Here is a 15,458-nt window from a genome sequence, read left to right on the forward strand (position 1 = left end):
TTTCTTGGTTTTATGAATGAGTAGATGGGAAATGCAGCTCTAACTATATTATGGCAAATAAAGTGGGCATTTCCAACCTGTACAGCATTCATCAAGTTAGTGGCTGCTCTCGAAATGTGGTCAGAGACTTACGTCTTGTGAAGGGTCTAAGATATTCATGCTAGCTTGCCACAGGCTAACTTCATTGTATACCACACACACACACACACACACACACACACACACATGCACACGCGCGTAGGTGAAAACAAGAGACACCTGGGTAGGGAACCGACCTTATATTTATTCACAGAGCATGGTGTTGGTTGCCCCTGTCTAGCTTTACAGGGTAACATGGTAAGAGCCAGCTACCTCTGCGCACATGGGCGGCCCCATAGGGGTGCTCCAAAATTATGGAACTCGAAGCGTATACACTTGTTGCTGGCACATCCTCCCTTCTGGTGGGGGGAGGAGAGGGTGTAAGGAGAAAGGGGAGGGAGGGGGAGAAAGAAGGGAGGAAGAAAGGAGACAAAGAAGTAGACCAACTGACCTGCCCAAGGACCTTTCTCTTTCACTCTGGAATATAAACAGATTCTCTCTTGAGGAGGGAAGGGGCGGCCTGTACCCTGGCATATAAGCAGTTGTCTCTTTGAGTGATGAGAAAGGAGCCTCTAGGCTTTCTTACCTATAGAATGGGAAGAAATGGCTCTGGGGGAGTGGAGGCATTCTCTACCATTAAAGCCCTTCAGTTTCCACTGCTCTGAAGGCCCTGACCATGTAGGATCACCAGGAATTTCAGGGAGGATTGTTTTCCAACAAGACCTAAAGGTGTCTTGAAAGGACATGTACTCTACTAAACTATCCCAGTAAAGATAGTTTGCTACCACTGTCTGCTTTATAAAAATCTTTCTAACCTTACCTAGATTGCATAGTCTCTCCGGTGGTCCTTTGTTATGTTCTCCATGGACTTTGGTCTCTTTTTTTTTTTTTTACTATGGTATTTTATTTGCCCTGTCTTGTAGCTGTGTTTTTTTGAAATCATATGGAGAAAGGCCAAATGCATGGCTTAATGGATGGTCAGATGGCAGTGTACCTTTTTTTAAGTGCAGTGTAAGATCTCAACTTGGGTTTGTAGATAAATCTTTTTTTTTTTCTTCTTTTTTCCTTTCTCTTACTTTTTTTTCTTATTAAAGAGGGTCAATTGAAGAGTACAATACAGATTTATGGAAAACCGAGGTGTTTTTCATTTTGTAAGCACAAACATGAGAGCAGCCTCAAAAAAATGGGGACAGTTAAGAGCCAATCTAAGAGGAATTACAACTTTGTGATTTTTCCCTTTATAGCAGTACAGTTTTAATTAGTCTAGCTAGCAAATTTTATTGAGAGTATATTGCCTTAGTGGGATTTCTTCTGCTCAAGTAAGTTTAAAAAAAAAAAAGCGTATTCTTTTTAGGGAGAATCTATTCAAGTGTGTCACTTGAGAATATTAAATGCACAGTTGGATGTTTAGAATTATAAGTAGTGATTATTGTCTAAGGAAATAAATGAAAAATACTGATAGAAATCTTAAAAATACATTTTTATGTTGTTATTTTACTGAAATTAGATTCAGTCCAGAACATCTTATAATGTTGAATAATAATAGAACTTCAAGTCCAGCAGCATCTTTAGAAATGAAATTGTTACCTCACTAATGAATTTTATTTGCATAGTAATAGACTAGCTGGTCTTGCTTAATTTGCTCTACAGAATAGATGTTGCTATTTTGGGGCTGTCAATAACAAATGTCAATGCAATTTGGATTATCATGGAGGTCAGTAAAGTATTTTTCTGTGTGTGATGCTACAATGTATTAAAGTATTCTTTATTCTGTCTTATCAGTCTTTAGCGGATTAACCTAGGTTTACCAATGAATTAAGTTGACCCACAGTTGTACTATGGGGACTAAGAACAGTGAAATTTGGGTCAGATTTTAGTCATATTTGAAAACATCTTCGATGAAGCATGAATTCAGAGTGGTTGGATTTTTAGAACTTCATTAAATTCCTTCATTATTAAACTAATCATTACAAGTAGGTCAGCTTCAACATAATGTTTCTTAAAAGTTTTGCTTGTGTGTGTCTATATGAACATTTTATAATTAGTAATGCTTGTAATCTTTTAATACTTATAATGTAGGCTGAAATTTAAAATAGAAAGAGAATTCTAGACTTTTGAAGCTTGTAAATTACTGAGAATGGTTCATAATTTGGGATCTTTTTCTGTAGTCTATTTGCCATGTTAAGGTAAGAGTTACAGTGGGTAGAGTGCCAAATATAGAAACTGCTACACTTTTCTTGTAGCGTATGAACTATATCTGAGTCATCAACCTTAATTCTAGGTATTGAACAGGATGGAGATAGATGGTGTTTAAGACTAAACCAAGGCAATACTGTTAATATTCAGCAAGTATTTATTGAATAGCCAGTGTGTGCCAGAGATTGTGCTGAAGACAGAAAACAGAAAGATACACTCTGCATTAGTGTTGCTTATAATCTGATGAGAACCAAAGGTTAATCAAATAATTATGCATAAAATGTAAATGTACAGATTTCACAATAAACTTTCACCCACTCGTTTTAGCATTTACTGGTGATTTTCTAACTCCCATCCTTCCTTTCATTCCATTGTATGTAAGAAAGAGCTTTCCCCCTTCCCATTTATTCATTTATTTCTCTGTCAACTCAAATTCTTATTGTATTCAAAAGGTTATAATCCATTATTACATTATTACAAGATGACCATATTAGCCCAAATTTGGCAATCGGGAACCCCTTCAAGTTGCCTTCTTTATCCTTTTGACATGCCCACATCCCAGAATTGGAATTAATCATTTCTGATTAATCATTTCTGCAAGCAAACCTGGTAAGAGAATGGTATTTAGAAACCAGTGAAAGTATTTTATTTCTTAAATGAATATTTCCACTTATTTCTTTCCCCAAAATATTATCCAGAAGAATGAAAGAGATTTGGGGTTTTCAGAATTTTCAAGGAAATACAATGTTGAGTTGTTCCTTTCCCTTAGTAGAGTTCCTCTCACAGCTGTTATTTTCAGACTGCTCCAGCGTGCTCCGAGGGGCCACGGGCATTGCTGGCGTGAGGGTGGGAGAGGTGTGCTGTTTGGGAGGAAGAAGTGAGATACGAGATTTGGCTCTCTCTGGACCACTCTGGTAGCTTAATCTTTTTTTTTTTTTTTAATATATATATATATATATATATATATATAAAGAGAGAGAGAGAGTGAGCTCCTGCAAAAGAGTTTAGTGAAAGAAAGAATTACACAGCCAAAATGAGTTTTTAAACCACTGTTCTGTGGCATTAACTTTTCATAATTTCCATAGGATGAATAGTTTCTGTTCTTGTGGTGGTGATACCAAGTGGACTGATACTTGTGGTGATAACCAGTGGACTGATACTTGTGGTGATAACCAGTGGACTGATCTTTTCCGTCTTCAGTATCAATTTAGCTTTTCAGTAGAGGTGGAATTTCGTCTTCCACTTTGTCATGTATACATTGGACTAAGCAAACCAGTAGTTTTTCCCTTCTGGGCCTTGAAAACCAGGTGGAATACGAATGGTACATACTGGCTGAATGCAGTAGCCTGGAAGTTTTTATGTGTAGTGTCATTAGTCACAGGCAACTGTGACTCCTCTGTTGCTCAAATCAGGTACAAAGTAATGTATTTGCATATATGGTAAGACAGACCTGTAGCTGAAAATGCTGTACCACCCCTACAAACTAGGGCTGAGCCAGAAAGTATAGTTTTCCACAGCCCCTTAATGCTTAAGAAAATGTTTTTAATTATGTTAAAAAGTTTATAGCAAAGGGAAAATGCATTCAAAATACTTACTATTTTAAAATTATATTTTAAAAGCTCTACTTTCTTTCTCTATTTTTTGTGGTCTTAATATTTTAGAGACCATACTGAAATATAACTATCTTATGCTTCAAGTGTATTGTACTATGTCCTGATATATGCAAATTGATTGTAAGATAATACTTTTTACAGTGGGCTTAGCTCTGATGTTATATATTTTTGCTGTAATGGTACATACGGACACTAAGTCGTCCAACTTTTTTTTTAATTATTATACATTTTAATAACGAGTATCTTTTAGGGTTTAGAAGATGTATTGTGGATTTCTTTTAACCAACTTTAGCAGTTAAAGCTCTATACAACTGAAATATAAAAGCTGGTAAATATTAAAATGATTCCTTTAGAGAAATTGATGAAGAATATATTTCACATTCAGGGTAATGCCCTAAAATGTAATTCAGTAATGATAACCTGAATCTGTTTATCACTTAAAAAGCTTAGGTTTCTTGAGAAGAACTGCATATTCTCAGCATGAGAGCCCAGAGGTGGCTCTGAGCTGCTGAGTGTAGATCTAATTACACAGCTTGGAGCTGTGGAACCACTTCTCTCTCTACCTCCAGATTACTTCCCTTGGTTTATTTGCATAATTTAATGCATGAAAACTAGTCAATGAATTATACAGTTTTCTGAGACAGCTAAGACAAGATAAATTAACCCTATTTGATGTAGTTTGTATATGTGATAAGCCTTTCACCAGGTCTTTTTAAACTAAAAATTATGCTTTAGTAATGCAGTTCATTGGCAGGAATATCTGATAATAAATGCTAGTTGTTACACTCGTGATTAATAAATTTAAATTTTATTAAGAGAAGTTTAAAACTTATTATTTTAGCCCTATTTTTAGTAATAGTAGTTTTATTGATGTAATCCAAATATAGTAGTGTAAAATTTTCTACCATTATACAACATAAAAATGCTTTCTTTATTCATGTCCATCAGTAAGACATTATTTTGGTTAATGGATCTGAATAATTTGATTCATTGTAAACGTAAGTAGCTTTGATTTAGGAACTGTCTTTGACTTCAAAGTCGAGAATTTTTTTTTTAAGATGCTCTTAGACTAGCTCATTTTATAAATTGTTTCTTTTTAAAATCCAAATTTTTAACTTTGCAATGGCATTAAAATGTACAGTTGACCCTTGAACAACGTGGGTGTTGGGGGCACGCCAACCCTCCATACAGTCAAAAATACACCTATACCTTATCATCAGCCCTTAGTATACGCGGTCCCTTCATACACGTGGTTCCTCCAGATCAGCGATTCTGCATGGGATTCAACCAACAGTGGGTCGTGTAGTTCTGTAGGATTTACTATTGAAAAAAATCTGCAAATAAGTGGACCTGCCCATTTCAAACTCATGTTGTTCAGTGGTCAACTGTATACACATAGCTTTACAACAGTATCAAAAGACTAATAGTAACTATTTTAGTTATTAATTATCAGTGGAATGTTTGCTAATAAATTTAAATAAAACTATCCAGGAAAATTAATTATCTAGTTGAATAATTGGAAGTTAGCTTTATACCCCATATTCTAATAAAAGGTATCAGTGAAAGTATTAACTCAGCCTACATCCTATTATATTTATAAACTTTTAAATTCATATCTCTGCTCAAAATGTGCTAAAAATAAATGTTTTTTATGAAAGTTGACCATTTTTAACATTGGAATTTCAGCATTTATGAGTGCCCACTGATTTGGTGATAGCAGGGAGAGTGGTATGGGGGATGACAAGGAGACCTCAAAATTAGTAAGGTGTAAACGTGCCCTCAGGCAACACCCAAAGAGGGAATATAACTTGGTGGAAAGAAAATAGGCTTTGGACTATCAAATCTGAGGATAATTCCCAGTTCTGCTCTTGAATGAGTAGGAAGTTATTAAAACTCTGAGCTTCAGTTTTCTCATCTGTAAAATTCTAATAGAATTACCTACCTAATTGTGTTGTTAATAGTAAATTAAATAACTATGCCTGGCACCTAGTACTGGGCCTAGCACATAGTAAGCACTTAGTAAATCATATCTTTTATTATTAGTCCTAGTAATTGTGACAACAGCGGAGAGACCTATATACATCTCAAGATTGCACAGGCACAAGTATGAACAAAGTGCTGTGGGAGTGATAGCTTTCCCTGGAGAGATTGGAGAAGAGTCATTAGAACTGGGCCTTAAAGGTTTGTAGAATTTCCCCAGAGGAAGTTGGCAGGAGAACTAAGTAAAGTAAAACATGGGTAAAGGCCTAGAAATATACAAATGCATGGAGGCTTTGAACACAGGAAGGATTTAGAGAGATGACACCCTAAGGCCAATAATGAAGAAACCTGGAACGTCATCACCTTTAAATCAAGGAATTTACTAATTTTGAGAGAGGACCCCAATTAACTTCTAGATTATGCTTTTATTTCTTCTTCTTCTTCTTCTTTTTTTTTTTTTAACCTGCATCTTCTTCCAGTAGTTGTTCATGTAATGAATGGCAGCTTCTGTGTTCACCATTTCCCAGACTCCAATCGTGCATCATAGTAACTAGATATAAGCTCCATAAGCACAGGGACACGTGCCGGCCTTGCCCACTGTTATATTCCCAATACCTGTCATGTAATTGTTGGATGATCACAGACTCACAGAGGAACTAAATCAAGCACAAAAATAGTTCAAAATAAAATATAGTCAGTGATAAATGCTTAAGAGAGGGGCCTGTGAATTCTTTGGATGCTCAAAAGAATAAAGTATCACTTGTACCTGGAATCGTCAGGGAAATTTTTATTATTTTAATTTAACCATAATAGTAGCATCATCTCCCCCCATGTAGGTATAAGGGTTTCTTCTTTTCTTTCTTTCTTTTTTCTTTTTTTAAATGACTTTTATAAATTTGTACCAATGTTTCAGGTAGTTTATTGGCTACAAAGCTATATTTTAAAATGTTTAAATCAGAGTTCTTTTTATAAGATCTGTCTCAATCACACTAACTCTTTCTCAGGGAGACCTCCCTAAGTGCCTTCTCGCTCATCTTCACTCTTCATAAAAAACAGGGCCACCTTTTTTCTTTTAATAACCCCAGCCTTTTAAAATTGTCCTGTCCATTGTTCTATCAATTTACATTCCAAAATCGTCTTTAGGTTTTTCCTATGTTTTATCCACCTTTTTCTTTTACACTTCCTTGAGTCATAATTTTTTTTATCATCATGTAATGTATATTCCTTTACAAGAATTCATGTTTTTTCATGATGATGGCATTCTCTTTAACTGCTCAGTTTAAAATCTTTGTCTAACATAAAAATAATTTTTCAAGCATTGCTTTTAGTGGTATCATTTTTTTCTGAGTCTTGAGTGAATTTTCTCTTGAGTATACATTTTATAATGAGGTTGTATTTTGCCTTTCCAGCTATTACTGCTCCTCTGTCTACATGTCCATTTCTGCCTAGAGCCAGTATTCACCAAATCCATATGGATTGGCTGTCTTCTCTGTGCCTTTGACCTCTGTATACTTTTCCAGGAAGTACTATTTATTTTCTTCTGCTAGACCATGTCTCTTTTTTCTTCTTAAAGCATTTCCAGGTGAACTAAAACAAGATAAATGTGTCTCTTCGATCAAAAGTACCACTACCACCCTTCTAAGTTCATTGTTAAATACGTGTTCTTTAAGTTTTTCCTTTGACACCGTAAATCCCTTAGCAATAAAAAAGTCACATCAAATATGGTAGTACAATAGTATATTATAAATATACTATTACAACCTCATCACTGATCATTTCTCCTGTTTAATAAAATTTATATATTCATAAAACTATTAAGGCTTGTTTCAATAGGTAAGATAAGCAATATAAGATATACAGAGAACACATTATCTTTTTATACTCTCCATCCCATTTTCATTTGTGGGGTAATTACTTTGGTGGGTTTTCATCCATATCTCCCTATTTTTAAACACACACACACACCCTTTATAATATACTCAGAATAATACTATGGAAATTGTTCTTCAACTTGATATTTTTTTACATGGCACTATATTATGGATATCTTTGTAGATATCTTTGCAGATAGATACGTGTGTGTGTGCGTGCAGATAGATATGTGTGTGTGTGCGTGCAGATAGATAGGTGTGTGTGTGCGTGTACAAGAGCAAAATCCAGCTCCGCTTGTGCCCACCATTGGATTTCCAGAGCCACAGAGTGCTACTGAAGTTTAGCACCTTTTCGTATATTTATGACTATTTTCACTTTCTTGCCTATGAATTTCCCAGAAGTCATAGAGAAAAATCCTGGCAGATCTGAAGAAAAATTAACTATTTCCATACTGAATAAGATACCATAAATAAAGTCAAAAGATAAAGCATAGACTAGAACAAAATATTTGCAGTATAGAAAAAGACAAAACATACTATCTTCTGTATTATAAGAACACCTACAAATTTATAAGAAAAAAATGCCCAATAATAAAACAGACAATGTTCAGAATAGGGACATAGTTCAATGGTCATATATACTTTGACCCAACAATTTCACTTCTATGAAAATATCCACAAAATTGTGAAATGACTTGTATACAGAGTTATTTATTACAGCATTGCTTTAAGTAAGAAAGGATTAGGAACAACATAAATGTCCATTAAACAAGGACTGGTTAAGTAAATTGTGGTATTTCTAAGTAAAGGAATACTATGCAAATGAAAAAATAAATGAGGAAACTGGGTACTGGTGTGAAAAGATCTTCAGATGACCTAAGTGTCTTTAGCTGGTCAGTATTGGCAGGCCTAAAATGAGAACTGATTCACAGCAATCAGAATGAAGCCTTTTAAAATTGCATTTACTTAATATCACAGATAGGGTAATATAATCACAGCAATAAAAACTATTTTGTTGCCTACATGCCCTTGTGGTATATAAATCTGAAATACACCTGCAGCGGCACTCCTCATTCAGACTATAGAACATGGAAAATGATTTGGCTATTTTCTCCAGTCTCCCAAAGATAGTACTTAAAGAACCATTTTAAATGCACAGAGGACAGGTCTGGGGGGTTTTGTTTTTGTTTTTGTTTTTTTACATACAATGGATGCCATTTCACTGGGCTCTCAAATTTTAACATTCATCGTATTAATGGCTTATTAAACCAGATTGCTGGGTCCCAGCCTCAGAGTTTTTGGCTCAGATGTGGGGTGACGCTATTAATTTGTAGTTGTAACAAGTTTCCAGAGGATGCTCTTGGTCTGGGGACACACTTTAGAGTCACTATTTGCTTAGGTCATTGGGGCTTAATTCTCTTGAGGATCCTGGGTTAAGAAGGTTGGGAAGAATTGAGAACAAAACAAATAAATGGCTGTGCTGGTTAGAGTGAAAACATAAACACCATGACATAAACTTCCTCATCCTCAAGCCTCATTCTTTAACCATTGCAATAGACAATACCATAAATTATAAAACATTATTTCTCAGCAGCATTTCCTGTGGGACGTCTATCTGCCGTGTTGTATTTTTTCCAGGTATTTCGATTCTTATTCTTCCTTCTTAGTGGAAATTTTTAGGGAAGAGAATTTGATTCAAGATTTCACAATCTTTGGCCTCCTCCCTCCAGTTCTAAAATAATCCCAAGCTTAAATATTTCTACTAATTGTTTTATCCCTAGTTCATCTGGCACAACACCCTTACAAAGGTTGTTAAAGGATAAGTGTTCTTTTAAATTGTTTTTTGTGGTGTTAGATATGCACACACACTTGCATAAGCGAGGAATAAATGTTTATATAGGTGTCAATTTATAATATTCATTCACTGATCTAACCACTTAGTCTTTTAGGTCAAGTTAATTTTCTTAATGTTTATTACCCTTATCGTGGTGTTAATACTTACCAGCTCTGGAAGTCTCCAAGTTCCTGTACAAAGAGTTTTAGCATCTCCTTTGAACTTGTTAGAAATGCAAATTCTTGTCTTGCCTCAGACCTACTTAAGGAGCAGCAGTTTGTAACAAGCCTGCCAGGTGATTTTGATGCATCCTAAAATTTGAGAGCTGTTGTTTTACTAAACGCAGTGTTTCACTTACACAATACCCTTTAATCCTTATCGTAATCCTATGGCTCTAGTAACTATCTATGTACTAGAGGAAATAAAGATCAAAGAGGTTAAATAATTTGTTCTAAATCACACTGCTATTTAACAATATTTCAAAGTAGAATTTTTGGTCTTTTTAAAATAATGTGTCCTTCTCTACTTTGAATACACTGAAACAATATCAGTTACTTTGGCATTTTGGTTTTCTGAATGATCATTATCTGAGCTTTTACTTTTCATTAATTTTAATCAGCATCTCATTTGAAGGACACTTTCTTTGATAAGTCAAATAACAGGACCAGAACTCAGATTCTCATACTTTCTTTCCCAGTCCAGGACTGATTCCATCATACATTTTTTAACTAAATGGCTTTTTAAAGCAAAAATAAGTGTATAAAATATTTTTAATTACATTAACCTAACAAACCTCGAGTAAAAATATAAACAGTTTTACAAAACAGTCAAAATTGACCAACATTATTGAGTTGAATCTACTGTTCTAATCTTATTTTAGACACACGCCCATTTAACTGCTGTTTGGTTACCAACAGCGTTTCTAAGATTAATTTGGAGTTATTTCTGCCATATGAAACAGTGTTGTCCTCTCTGTTATAATTTTTATATGAGTCTATTTAAATTAATTAACCAAATTAACAAACCATAAAATCAAGTATGTTTATAGAGACCCAAAACCTTGTAATGGCCTCTGTTGGAGCCTCTAGACAGAAAATTCTTAATAAGAAAAAGTTTATTTTACTGAACAAGACATGATGGATTCTTTAATAAAAAGAAATTGCTACTTTAGTTGTAACTAATATTTCTCTTGGCTGTAGTAGAAAATAATTTGCAAAGTGATAAGTTGACAAGTCAGACTTAAATAATTAATGAAGATTTAGGGTCATATTTTATTTTCCCTTATGTTCTCCATATCTGTTATTTTAACGGGATTTACATAATGTGGCATTTGAATTATGGAGAATAGAAATCTGGTTGTATTATAAAACCCTAGCCCATCTGGAGAATGATCTTGGGGCTATAGTGGTTATATAAAATATCTTAATAATCCCTGATGTTTCGTATGTATAGGTAAATAAAGATGGGTTATTAGGGAATCTTTGTAGTGGTGGTATTATATATGTTTTATTTATGTTTCCTTCTGAACTTCTTTTAACTTAGAAGAAGAAAACTAAGCTGGTGGTAACCATTACCTAATTTCACACAGTAGTACAGTGGAGATCTCAATAGTCGTTAATAATTCAATTTTTAGACCCCACTGCTAGATATTTTTACTCAGTTGGTTTTAGGGGAGGACTCAGAAATCTATTTCAACAAGCCCCAGCAGTAATTCTGATGAAGTGGTCCCTGGGCCTCAGTGTAAGAAACTTTGAACGAAAACGTACTTCTTCAAGCTAACACACTAAAATTACCAAGGATGAATACTCTAGACTAGTGTACGTAGCCTCCTCCGTGCAGACTGCATCCTGCTTCTACAGCCAGCTAGGGCTGATTCCTAGTGATTCTCTCTTGCCGTAACAGTAGAGTTCCAATTTGGTGCCTTGGAACGTGTTCATCATGGTATCCCCGGTGCTTTGGCCACTGTTTGGCATGCAGGAGGTATGTGTAAATGTCGTGGCACGGATGAATGAAGGAGACCAGCTGTCTCCATGTTTAGCATTCCTGTGTTATCCGCACTCCATCCGTCTTTTGGATCAGCTCCCTAAATTATGTCTAGTTTTATCTCCCTCCTTAAATTCTATAGAAGAAGGGACCATGTCTTATCCATTTCATATCTCTCCTGCTAACAGTATTTTACACACACACATGTCCAATAAATATATTTTAAGTAAAAGTTATTTTGTGCATATTTAATCCATCATACAAGATTCTCATCTCCATGAGGGCAGGGACCTTGTCTCTCTTTTTCACAGCAGTTTTCTCAGGGCTTGGTAGTGACTGCATGCTCAGAAACATTTGAATGAATAAATAAATTAATAAAATAATAAGTAAATTCATTTTAATTGAGATTTTTCTTAAAATTTAATGTTGGGGGTAAATGAGGTTTTGTGTGTGATCAAATTTATTTTTATATAAAAGAAAATAATCTGCCTTCCCCTTTAAAAAGAAACTCGTAGTTGAAATGTCCCTACCTTGTAGAAAGACAGGATGGTAGAATTTGACAGATTCTGAATTGGGGAAGCTTCAGCAAGGCATTATGGTTAATAGAATCTTCCATCTAACTTAGTATTAAATAGCTGATGTCAGGAATTATGAAAATATCATCACAGTGAACTTAAATGGCAGTCTCTTGACATCCTGTGAGGTAAAGATGATTCCCCAGAAAGCTAGAGAGCCTGTGAAAAGCAGATTTGGTTTTTGGCAGGGGTGGGAGGTTGAAAATACGGAAAACAAAAAATTTTCTAAGTATCCACGAAACTTTCTGAAATAAATTTTAGTAGCGTACTCCTTAGAAATATTCTTTTGATCATATTTCTTTTCAAATCACATTGGTATCAGAAAATAAGTTAGAGCTCTGATAAAGTGTGAAGTCTCAAGCTTTATGTCCTTGAAGGCTGTGATTAACTTATGTTAAATTTCTCCAGATGACTTGCAGTGCTTGTTTTACTTTCTCTAAACACTTTGGGAGATTTTCATTGAGGAACTTCTGGTCTTCTCCAGATTATTTTCTCTCCTTTACTTTGAATACACCCTAAAAGAATATTAGTTAAGTATTCCAGTTTCTTGAATGATGGTTATCTCAGGTTTTACTCTACTATGAATTTTATCAGATCCTATATGTGGAACATTGCCTTTGGCAAGTTTCCTGTGGGCTAATTATAAGATTACTCTGAGTTAATTATACAGCATGTGCTCTAGATCTTTGTCATTCTGTCTCCTTTCTGGTCAAAGCCCAGGCCTCCTTCCCTTTTTCACTTTTGTTTGTCCTCAAAATGATCTTCTCTTACTCAGGTCAACTCTCCTGAACCTATTAATTCCCTGACTAAAAACAATGTTGTGTGTCCTTCTAAGTGTGTAACCTGCAAATAACACCAAAGTTCCAGCTTCTGGGAAAACAATTGACAGAAGAACATGGAGAGACACTGGGAAGACAGGCAAGAATTAGGAATTAGATATGGCTCTTTGGGAAGGCTGGGGCTGAGCTATGGAGGGAGGGGACAGGGAGGTGGAAGCCAAAGAAGAAACATCACAGAGGAGAGAAGGCAGGCCCTGAGAGGCAGCAAATGCAGACTGCTAGTCACTTCCTGATTTTATTCTCTTCATTTGCCTTCACATTCTTCCTGACTACTGTCCCTGGAAGGACTTTTTTTCCACTTCTTCTTGACAAAGCATCCAGACACTCACCTTCCCCCTAATTCAGATTTCCACAGTCGCTTTGTGAATAATTCCACAGGAAGGTCTGCCACAACAGAAAATTCCAAGTACCTCTCTAGAAGCTTTTGCATCTCCAGCAGTCCCCTAAACTCTATTCTGAATGGTTGTTCTTAGACATGATTTTGTCCAAGGAAGAGTGGTCTTTATTGTTTCCAGTTTCTTTAAACATCTTTATGATACTGGCAATTTCATTGACTGTGGCGAAATAAGGCTCTGGTATATTTTTATACTCTGTCCTCGTAAGATATGATTGTGCTAACGAATCATGTCTTCAGAAGAGAAATGCACAAATTAAGTTCCACATTTTATATAGTCTATTAATTTCATTCTGACTTCTACCAATTATAGGCTAATAATAAACAAAGCTATGTTATTGAATTTTACTTAACTTGCCTTTATCCTATATATACTTTGTTCTAAAATAAGCAAATGTTGAAGTATTCATAAACTGGGCGTTTATTTTGAAAAATTAATAGTCATTTATATAGGGTGACTTCCAGACTAGTATTAAGCCATCTTTTAATGAATTTGAGTATTAAATAAACTGCTTTCCTTTATTTTAGGTGATGGTGTTTGTACATGCTCGAAATGCCACTGTAAGAACGGCTATGTCTCTAATAGAAAGAGCCAAGAATAATGGCCAGATTTCCTACTTTTTACCTACTCAAGGACCTGAATATGGACATGCAGAAAAACAGGTAGGGAACAAATGACAGCACAATACAAGAACTAAAGCACATAATGTGCCAGATATACCAGATATTTTATATATGAAAGATCCATGGTTTCCAGTTTCCAATAAGTTAATTTTACAGATTTATCATGTTATAATTTTGACTTTTTTCTTGACTTTCAAAGGATCCGAATGCATGTTGTGTCCAATTACCACTTTTTTCTATATGATTATAATTGTAGTGTTTAGTCCCATAGTTAAAGCATAAAATACAGTTACATTTTATAAAATACATTAACATCTAATGGATTATTGTTCTTTTAAAGATATAATAGATAATTTTTTTTTTAATTTCTAAGGTTAACATGGACAGATGTAATTTACATAAACAGAAGCTCTTTTTGAGAGTGAAAGTTTGAGACCAAAAAGGTTCAGAACAGCTGCCTTGCCACTCACGATATTATCAAAGGACCTAAACAGTCTGGGTCCTCATTAGAAGCGCAGAACCTCAGGCCTCACCTGAGACTTACCACATCATAATCTGCATTTCTTCTTGATCCCCAAATGATTTATGTACATTACAGTTTGCGAGGCACATCTCTGGGTAATTTGAGTATCGATAGTACTCTAAGATTTATAGAAGGTTTTATTTAATTGTATCAAGTAATGATTTAGATCAAGAGTGGGCAAACTACAGCCCGAGGGCCAAAGGTGGCAACCTGTTTTTGTAATTAGTTTTATTAGAAAACAGTCAGAGCCCTTCCCTTGTCTTCTATGGCTGCTTTTTTACACACAAGGGAAGAATTGAGTACTTGCTGCCGGGATTATATGGCTCACAAAGCCTAAAGTACTCTGTCCCTTTGCAGAAAATTTTGCCCTGATTTAAAGCTATAAAAATAAATTTTTAAATAAGAAAACTATAGGCATAAAATGATAGTATCTTCAAAGTATTTTATATGCATAACTTAAGATTTAACTGACATTTGCTGAACAGCTGCCAGGCATTGTGCTCTGCACCTTCACATTTACCATCTTAGTAAAATATATTTAGTTATTAGGATTGTGCTCTAAATTTCACCATTTTATATTGATATTTTAAATTCTGACTGATAATCTGATGCAGGTTGTTTTGAATGTCAGATTCTCTTTCAGGGTAACTACAAAATTTATTCATTTTTTTTCTTTTTTTTTGGTTTATAAAGTTTTCTATTACATACCACTTATTATGCAGCTTTGTATTCTTCCAGTTATTTATTAATTATGAATTTATGAGAGTCTTTGAAAAGTCAGGTCGGCATTCATAATGGTGAATTATGAAAGGTCTTGTTTCATTTCTTTGGAAATACAAAGCAGCTCTATCGTGTTTAAAAGCCAAGCCTTGAGAGCCACCTTGTGGATTTCTGGTTATTTTATACCTCTCAGTTCTGAGAGTTATTGCTATTCTAAATCATGCAGGT

At 34.9% G+C, this 15,458-nt stretch overlaps 1 protein-coding gene across 2 annotated transcripts in view; it reads left to right on the forward strand.

Moving 5' to 3' along the window:
* Positions 1–15,458, forward strand: part of ASCC3 (activating signal cointegrator 1 complex subunit 3) — a 344,670-nt gene that overhangs the window by 169,300 nt on the left and 159,912 nt on the right. For both annotated transcript variants that reach the window (XM_057527763.1, XM_057527764.1), the window contains one exon: positions 13,892–14,026. In XM_057527763.1, coding sequence (XP_057383746.1) covers positions 13,892–14,026 — 135 coding nt within the window. The remainder of the gene's footprint in view (positions 1–13,891; positions 14,027–15,458) is intronic.

Source organism: Balaenoptera acutorostrata, chromosome 14, assembly GCF_949987535.1.
Source record: "Balaenoptera acutorostrata chromosome 14, mBalAcu1.1, whole genome shotgun sequence".
Lineage (NCBI taxonomy): Eukaryota > Metazoa > Chordata > Mammalia > Artiodactyla > Balaenopteridae > Balaenoptera > Balaenoptera acutorostrata.